The sequence below is a fragment of the Stegodyphus dumicola genome, chromosome 6 (assembly GCF_044657685.1).
Source record: "Stegodyphus dumicola isolate Sdum_Otavi_A_Nest chromosome 6, ASM4465768v1".
Classification (NCBI taxonomy): Eukaryota; Metazoa; Arthropoda; class Arachnida; order Araneae; family Eresidae; genus Stegodyphus; species Stegodyphus dumicola.
In genome coordinates, this window is record NC_140773.1 from 197683868 (window position 1) to 197694199 (window position 10332).

Genomic DNA, 10332 nt, shown 5'->3' on the forward strand with positions numbered 1-10332 from the left:
AAGAATACAACAGCGAATTAGCAGCAATAATTCTCAGCTCAACTCGTTTTGTTGATATACCTCTTCCTTCGAAGAGCGAAAGACTTCGTGCATGAAAGTAAACAAATCGTAGTCTGTTACAATGTGCATTGATTATGATTGTTACGAGGAAAATATTCACCTCTGTTAATTTTAAAAGTAGTATTTCTCAGTCTGTCTTCAGAAAATTTTCTGTTACTGTTCCCTTCGTAAGACATGTTATTTTTTTCATTTTTGTAATGTATTTTTAAAATGATGTGTTTTATTTACATAAAGTAAGTACTGGTGTATCTCTTGGTCTTTCCTATGTTTGTTACGAAGTAAAAAACTGAAAGAGTTATATATGTATCTTTCAGCTTTTAAGTTACACATGCACATATATTATGTGTATCGAAAATATATATATAAAGTTCTGTTGCGTAATACATATATAAAAGCTAATAATCTGTCTTTTACATGTTCAAGAATGCTGTCAATAAAGATGTTGTCGAAAGTCTTGAACGACATGCTTTAGTCGATTTTTCTACTGCAGCCGGAATAGAGAGACTAGAAAAATCCATACAGTTTGCTGATAGACTAATGGAAGTTGACACCACAGGGATAGAACCTCTCATAAGTACAGTATATGAAAGGTAAAAAAAAAAAAAAAGAACTTGTCGTGTAATACATATATTTAAATATTTTATGAACTTCTAAATTAATGTATGTGTACAGAATATGTTGTTTTCCATTATTTATATTGATAATCATTTATTCTTGTTTTAAGTTATGATATTAAAATACTTTTAAATGGTTGAGCTTTCTTTTGTGGCTTTTTTTATAATCAATTAGTATGAAATTCTGGTTTCTTAATTATTTTATTGTTTTTGTGTAGATGTTATTAGAAGTATTAATATATCATATAAAATATGCTATGGTTCAAGGTCATTTATAAATATTTTTAAATTCTTAATTAAAGTTTCTTGAAAGATTCAGTACTTCCTTATTATAGTGCCCCCCCCCAAGACTGAATCTGTAATCAACTGAGATATCTTACCAAGTGTTCTTAAGCCTCACTATATGTTGCATTTATGCTCTCTTCTTATATGAATATCATATTTCATTTTTGTTAAGTGCTATGAATTCATATTAGTTTTTTAAAAATATTTCTTTTTCCACGTTAGGGTTTTTTTTTTTTTTTAAATATTTGCCCCTCCCCTTTTTCCCCCCTTGTGTGTGTGTGAATAGTCTAATTTACCAAATAAATAGGTGGATACCGTATCATTTTTTCAAAGAAGAGGTCTTTTACGTGACAAGAGAGTATGCCAAAATAAGCACAACATGATTTGTGCTATTTGGAAGTGCAGTGTTAAAAATTGTGAAAGAAAGAAGGGCATCCATGCTGGAAATTGATTTAGTGACTCAAGAATATCATTCATCACTGCTGTCAGATTTATGTATTCTTGGACAGAGAAGTTATCCCTCAGATGGTGAGACAAGCAATTTAATATGCTTGAAAATGCTGCAAATGATTGAAACAATTACATGCAGGACGTGTTTCTTTACATCTAATGCAAAGATTCAAAGGGTGAATAGTCAGTACCCCCAAAATAGTTGAAATCAATGAAAGTTTCTTCATCTGAAGTAAGAACAACAGTAGCAGAGTACTCCCACAACAGTGGATTTTTTTAGGAATATGCCAGGGAGAGGATGGGTACTTTGTCATTTAAATCCGAAATAGAGACGGTAGTTCGCTTAAGGAGAAAATTGTTCAACATGTACAAGATATATCAACAGTCTATTCAGACTGCTGGAAAGGATATAAAATGGAGCAACCTGAAGGAACTGATTGCAATCACTTTACGGTGAACTATAAGTAGAATTTTGTAGATCCAACAACAGATGTTCGCACCCAAAATGTGGAAAGAATGTGCGGTTTAGTCAAGTGGCATAATAAAAAACATTAGGGCATAACACCTTAAATCATATATTTTGGAATTTATGTAGAGGAAGTACATAGAAAAAATTCTGATTTTGATGAATTGTTGAAAGCAGTTTTGGAAATATGGTCTCGTCATAATGATTATTAAAAATATTCTTAGGAAGCAACATGTGAGTATTATTGTTATAATTGTATGTTGTGTCATTTATTTTTATCTTCACACTTCACGAGTGACAAGATATTAGTTGATTAATGATTCAAACTTGGGGGCAAGTGTAATGAAGAAGCACCAAAAATTTTTACATCTAAAAAAATTGTAAACAAAAATCTGAATTATTATTATTATTATTTTATAGCATAATCTATGTAGATGATTATCGTTTTGAAGTTCTAATTTGAATTCAACAAGATTCATTGCTTCAAGGATTTCAAAATATTTTTCTGAGCTTGTAGATGTAAAATGGTATATTTCTTCCCAAGTCTGCTATAACTGACTAGTACTGATAAATCTACTTATCAGTTATAGCAACCTTGGCAAGAAATACACCTATCCATACTACCAATTTATTCATTATCTACTGTACGTAGTTTATTTACTATATAGATGCAGTTTGATATAAATTTGTATTTCTCTTTTTAAGCAATTTATTTAAAATAAACAATGATAAAAATATATTTCAGGATGCCCCTTGGCCAGCAAGACACAATTTCAAGATGGCCACTACACAAAACCAAAATAACAAGTCAGAATTGCACAGACTCGGTGTCCATGTACACTTGGCATTGCTCATTCTCTTGAGATTGTCCATGTACACATTGATCTATGTTCACTTTAAAAAAAAAAATCATCAGAATGATGATGTCATATAATGTTAAAACAAAGTTACTCATCACCAAAACTGAAAAAAATTTGTAGCCAGTCAAAGCTGAATAAACTGCATTTTAAATCACACAATGAAATAACATAAAAAAGGAAATGCATGTTATTGCATATATACACTGCAAAAAGGAAATATCTACTTACCATATTTAGCAATTTCTGTGTCTTCAGTCTGTGGCTTACAAAATCCTTAACAGCATCCAAAACCTTTCTAAAATTATCTGAGCTAAAATATGCATACTGCCCTCACCACATAAATTCGCAAACATAAGAGTAAAAAATATCTTCCGCAGTGCCGGGGACTATCGGTTGCATTTTTTCCAAAAATCCCTTTTTATTACACTCCACATACCTTTGATAGTATAAATATGAGATCCAGTTTCCAGATCCTTACATGTCACTACTTGATTTACTGAGAAATGAACGAAGCCATTATCAAAAAGTCAATCATACGACTTCTAGTAGTTGGATATGCATACCTTTGATAGTATAAATATGAGATCCAGTTTCCAGATCCTTAAATGTCACTACTTGATTTACTGAGAAATGAACGAAGCCATTATCAAAAAGTCAATCATACGACTTCTAGTAGTTGGATATGATCATTGTTCCAGGTAAAATATTCCGTTCAATTACATCCAACAAAGTTTCTTTCCTTCTGTCCTCAACCACTTCAAAACAAACAAATACTGCTCTCTTGTTCTATACCACCAAACATCCAGATTACCACCGTCAGCCATTTTACGATGCAAAGCTTAAAATACGCAACATATTTCCTGACATCCAACACAGAAACAAGCCCTTGCAAATATTTTCCCATCAGTTCAAATCCACTAAAGTCATGCAACCAATAATAGGGTTTCCATAATATTCAACTACCATTAATAAAACAACAACTTGGCGATAATCCAAGGGGCACTCTAGAATAACCACTAACCTAAACAACATACAGAAGCATACTCAAAATCACTACAACATATCCATAAAGTATGTAACAAATAAAGCAGTATTATGTAGAGTAACATTAGAATACATATAGCTTATTAAAATGCTCCTAAAACATGACATTATTATATAGTGACCAGCAGACGGTTTCTTTTCCAACATATAATTTCATATTATGATCATTTTTACATATTCTCATTACATCTCTCATTACATTCTCATCCTTTGGAGGAAAAAACTAGATCTTTAGTTGCCAAACTGCCAATATTTATTTTAAATTAGTAAACATTATCATTATATCAAAGAAAATTCTCTTTAGCATTTTAAAATATAAATTTTAATTATTAAATAAGACTTGTATCATACATTTTTTTTTATGTGTGTGTGAAATCCATCTAACTTTTTTTATACTGTTCTCGCCATGCACATAACAATCTGCTTTTGCTTAAAAAACATCATAGAATTGCACAAATTTTGTATCGCAACTTCAAACCTTTGTATGAGCTATCCACCAAACACATCTCTCCTTTGTACATTGCAGAACATTTAACCTTATTTGCAGTTAAATCCATTATCATGCATCAGTGTAACTTAGACATTTTCTTCAAAAATTCAAATTATATAAAAACAAAATATATTCAAAATTATATAAAAATGTAAATGTAATGTGTAATATAAATTATATACATTATATAAAAAACATAATCATTCAAAATTATAAAAATTTGTATTCATTATGATCACAATCATTGAAGATAAATGGAAACAGCCAAGTACATAATGAAAGCAAAAAAGGGGCCCTATTTTTGAAGTTTTAAAAATTAAATAAATAGCATTCAGAACAGATAATGTATAAGAGAAATATCTCCCAATCCCATTGATTTAGGTTATTGAAAAGGTAAAGTTGGCAGAATAAAATCATTACTGAGAAGTAAAAAAAGTAAGGTTACCAGATTAAAATTATTTGGTGTACACCTGGTACTTCAATTTAAGCTGCATTTTTTTCTGTCAACTAAACCAACATTTGGGTTTGGCATGTCTTAATTAATCAAACCAACTACGTGCCAGACCGAAGACTGATCACACAAGCAGCTTGTAAAAAAACCATCACTCATAATAAGTATTTTACTCACTAAAAGACTATATAACAAACAACAGCTCTGTCATTTCTTTCTTTTTTTTCCCCTGCATCTTGGCTAACATTAAGATGATGATACACTTAAATGATCAGTGGGTATTGACTATTTCTGTTTAGTGCATTAAGATGCATATGTCCAGGCATTTGAAATAACATTAAAATGTAGTACAGTCAAACGTCGTTAATTCGGACACCCATAATCCGGAATGATCTATAATCCGGACCTCAAAGCTACAAACTTCCTGCTCATGCGTCGCGTTCACGCATGCGCACAGGCGTTTACGAGAGCGCGTAAGACCCTTACGGCTGCGAATATGTTTGTGCGCATGCGCGTTTAAATTGTAACGGAGTTATACGCTAAGCTAAAGTTATCTAATTCAGTTCATGTTGCCGATTGCGTTGTTCCTTAATCTTCGAATTGGATCCGGCTTATTATTTTTTGCAGACTGTTAGAGCAATTTTATAAAAGTAAGCTTGAACTTTCGATTATGTCAAATAGAATTTCCGATATATATTTACTACAAAGCGAAATTATGTTTTGAAATCCGAAATCTGTTTATCAATTTCACGTTGCTCTGCGGCAGAGGGGGGGGCAGAAACGTCATTATTAGATTATGATAGATTAGAAAGATTATGTCAAATAGAATTTCCGATATATATTTACTAATATGTAATTTGTATCTACAAAGCGAAAGTATGTTTTGAGATCCGAAATCTGTTTATCAATTTCACGCGGCGGATTGGAAGTTGATCTGTCAGCACTATCCTTATCTTCAGGGCAGATGTTTTTATTTTATTTGGTTTATAATTCCATACTAAGTGTAGTATTTCATTCTGTCTTTGATATGATTTAAATCAAGTTCCTCGTCATTATAATTCGCTTCCGATAGTGAAGAAAGTGACCCAGAGGTTATTGAAAACGAAAACATTTCGATTGACAAATTAGTCGGTATTCTCAACACAGCAATTATAGGATTTGAACAGCGGAACTTTGTAACTAAGCAAGAAATTATGTCTGTTTAATAGAATTAAAGAGAAAGTATTATCACATGAAACGAAGCAACTTACATTGAAGGAAATGTTTAATAAAGTAAACAAATATTAAGCTTTTTCTTTTTGTAAATTTTGATACCCTTTAGATCATAATTGTTCTTTATTTCATAAATTACGGTTTCATATTTTTAATTTTGTAATTTCTGCATACCATCTTACCAGATTTAAACTGATGATCTATAATCCGGAAAAATCGATAATCCGGAATCGCCGAAGTCCCGATGAGTCCGGATTAACGACTTTTGACTGTATAATGGGAAATTTAATGCTTTTTGTGAGCGTATATAATGATATCCTAGAAGGCATATTAAATAAAAAATATTATTGCATTATTACAACAAAGTTAAATACAGGAAAATACATCCATGAAATATGCATAGTTAACATGAACAAAAAGTAAAATTTGTAAGTTATAGTAATTTGAAATGCAGTATATGCAGACTTATGTTATATGAAGTATTTTGTGAAATTAAATTCCTTTCACTTATCTTTCTTTTTCAGTTTTCTTTATGGCTGCATGATTACATGTCTACTTTTAAGGAATTTTTGTAGCGAAACCAAAGTTGGTTTTCATTGTGTTTTTCATCAGCTTCAGAATCACTATGTATTTAAAATTTTTGTGGAGTAAAATCTTCACAGTACTTGGATATTTCTTCTTCTGATTCCTTTTCATCTAAATCAGGAAAATTTGTGCAACTTCCTTATTTTTAAGACTTTTACAATGATCCATGTTAATTTACATGCTTGAAGAATACTGAAATATTTTCCTCTGTTCTGTATATCCCTTATCTTATCACTGATCATGTGAGAGAATATGTAGGTTCTTTCAAATGAAATATCATTTGCCAGAAACTGGGATGAAAAGATACAAAAGTATTTATTTAGACAATAGCATATTTTACAAGACTTTTTTAAACATTTTTTCGTACCTTCTCATCAAAGGGACTGCATCAGATTGAATATCCATACAACACATCCCCCCTTTTAATAAAGCGACATAAAAAGTTAGAAAAGTTCATCAAATTTCAGAATTTCAGCATCTTGAAGTCACAAATAAAGGTGTAGCACTTAAGAGTAATTGAAATAGACAAAATATGATTATCAATTGATTCTGGTTTCAAAATTAATAAATTAGCATAATAACTTCCATATATTGCATATGTGTATTATGATAATGAAAGGTCAAGGGGTAACGTGTTATTTATATGTTATTATTATATAATGGCACATTATTTATATTATATTATTTATTATATATTTAAAAAAAAATGTTTTTAAAGCTATTATTTAATTTATTTTAGAAATGAAAATTTGCAAGCTGATGAAGTATTACAGAAAAGTAATAGGGAAGAACTGATGAAAGCAGCTCCAGTTACAGAAGAATTTTATTATGTTGCTCCATTAGGTAATGTAGTAATATTACATATTAAATGTGGCTTTTTTGTTATTATTATTTTTATTTAAACTGTGCTAATATCCTATTGAAGAAGTTGCAGTGCAACAACTGTAGAACAAATATTTCATATTTTGGACAGTTTGTATTTTTAAAGATATTATGAATAGGTTTACAGAGATTATATTTATAGTTATTAATAGTTAGTTTTTCTGATCCTCCAGTAAAAATAGATTATTTTGTACTTCCAAATTTCCATTTCGACTATGAAAATTGGATAACATCCAGCATAAAAATTGGCAGATATCCTGCAAAACTAGCACCAGTCATTCTGGCAGAAATTTGAAGGAGCAAATGGCACTTTATTTAGTTATGTAATTGATATATACAAATTATCAGTGTAACATGGAAAATATAAATATGAGCTCAAGCTTTGAGATTATATGGCAAATAAATTCATTACCATTTAAGACATTCTAGTAACCAAAAGACCATTTTAGGAACTGTTTTACACTGCTTCAAAAAGTTAAGTAAGTGGTGCATATTAGCAGTTTCAAATGTGTAATTGAATTTGAGTGGCTGAAAATTGCTGCGGATGCATATAGTAGTGTACAAATATCGTGTATTTCAGTCCTTTTTTCAAGATTGACTGTCTTAAAGTATGTTTGAGAAGGCTCAATTAAATGCTGATGCAAAGTGTTTATAACCTTTCATAGGATATTTTTTGTGATATTAATGTTTCTGTGGCTTAAAACAGACATATGACAGACAGTGAGCACTGATGAGCTGTCAGACACATTGAAGCAGGACAATCAATCAAACATGTTGCTCTCTTTTTTTGACATTGATCATTTGGCAATTTTTTGAGTATTGGAGACAGGTATATGGGTTACAAACCTTTCTGAAGATTGATTTATTGTTACTGTAGCCAAGCAGAATCCATGAGTGTCCTCTACAGCTATTAAATTCATGGTTACAGTGTTACTTGGCAATATCTGGATGTATATTGTTACGAATTTTTGTCTATATGTAAATAATTTTAGTAAAGTTATATTTAAAATTGTAGTACGTTTTGTATAATGTAACATGAAATGCTGAACTTTCCACAACAAATACTCTAACAGCTCTTCTCAGTATCACAGAATGTAACCAGTAATTACTTTTCAAGACTTTTTAAGATTCAGTATTATTACATTGTTTGATTCTTATGTGTGAATGCAACGTGGTTGGCTTATTCGGCACATTTTTTTTTTTTTTTTTTTTTCTGGTTGAAATCTTTTGACTATCGCTTTTAACACTGATTTAAAAAAATCTTCTTCCTAAACAACTTAAGCTGGATGCCATATAAATGAAAGACCCACATTCAATATACACTTAGAGTATGGACAGACGTTTCAGGATCTACAAAATTATACTTGCATTCAGTGTACCTTGCAGAAATTCAGATTTTTCTGTTTCACTTGTTTTATAGGCATTTTAGGCAATCTGAATAGATGTTACTTTCTCAGTATTTTTAACAATTTTTTATAATTTTAAAATAAAGTCCACCACTGCTTTATTTATGTGCTTTTGAAACAATTCCTTGTTTGAATACTCACATATTGGCTAAATTTTTACTTGAAGTACTATGGCAACTTACCAGCGGATGGCTGGTAAGAAGATTCCTTAAACATTTCAACTGTATCTTTCTGATGTGTAGGTAAATCCCAAATACCCATATTTATAAAAGCCAGAAAGGTATTATCATATCAAGTATAATTCTGTGAGTGAGTGTAACAGAATGTTTTCAAAAAACCTGAGCAGCATACAGGGTTGCTAGATGGTGAGAATGTTGAGGTGTGTGCTCAAAGTTTGGGAATTATGTAAATTTGGTGAAGTATTTAGCCTGGTAACAATTATATCTGAAAACTCATTACTCTCTAGGATGACCATTGGCGAGTACCAAACTATGTAATTTTAAACATTAAGGGGACTGACTACCAGACTGTATAATTTTCCTGTAATTTCACATGTAAACTAAAATATCTCCCCGAATACCTGTTTTAGCTTTTATATTGCCTTCATGAAAGAAAGAAAAGCAAATAAGTGATGAATGATTTGTTTTTTTATTAGACAAAAATGCAGTTAGCATATGCAGTGATATCATTAGAATAAGTATTATTATTATTTATTAAACCAATCTAATTATATTTCTTATTGTTTGGATCATTGAAGTTCATGTGTCAATACCACTTAAATGTCTTACATATTTAAGTAAATTTTACTCAAATTTAAAAGTTACTGCAATGTTCTTGTCACACAGACTGTGCAGTTATTAAGTTCAAGATATTCAAATGGGTTTTTGGTAATCTTGTATTATGCAAGCTATTGCTTATAATCAATTATTTATTTCTTAGATGATGCCATTGAAATGCTATTTTTAAATTTGAATATACAATAAAATGGCGTGAAAAAACAATCAATTTTAGATTCGTCATCTAAAAATAAGTGAATAACCAAAAGTAGTCAATTGCATGCTGTATGTTTCCTGATTTCTAGTTGTATTTTGCAATTTTCAGTGCTGTATACATTACTGATTTTTATTAATTTGTTTCAGGCACATTTTCAAGGAATCCTGCAAAATCAAGTGAATAGTTTTCTCTTGTAAAATTTTATGTGAATAAGACATAATGCAGTTTTGACTTTTTATTACACTTAGTACAACTATAAATAAAAAGAAATTAAGGGAAAAAATTTTTCTTTGAATTTTTATTTTAAATTATGAAGAGAATATCCATAAATATTTAAATGAATGAATAATAAGCATAAATCAATCAACACTGCCAAACTTTTGAAATTAAATTATAAATGTTTAATATAATCCTATGGTAGCTAATAAATGTTTACATGTTACCATAAGTTTGAATGAATTGAAATTAAATCAATAAGTGAACATCAAAACATGATTACATTTTGTTCTGTATTAAGTGTAGAACAATATAACA

General features: G+C 30.1%; 1 protein-coding gene across 2 annotated transcripts; it reads left to right on the forward strand.

Annotated features, from left to right (window-relative positions):
• The first annotated feature begins 25 nt into the window (after positions 1-25).
• GatC (glutamyl-tRNA(Gln) amidotransferase subunit C, mitochondrial) lies at positions 26-10081 on the forward strand. 2 transcript variants are annotated; one of them, XM_035360226.2, is made up of 4 exons: positions 26-227; positions 484-650; positions 7257-7360; positions 9945-10081. In XM_035360226.2, the coding sequence occupies exons 1-4, from the start codon at positions 135-137 to the stop codon at positions 9980-9982; spliced, it is 402 nt and encodes a 133-aa protein (XP_035216117.1). In that variant the 5' UTR covers positions 26-134; the 3' UTR covers positions 9983-10081. The 2 variants fall into 2 exon arrangements, with proteins under 2 accessions (XP_035216117.1, XP_085675451.1); XM_085819325.1 differs by having other exon boundaries at positions 77-97.
• The last annotated feature ends 251 nt before the right edge of the window (positions 10082-10332 follow it).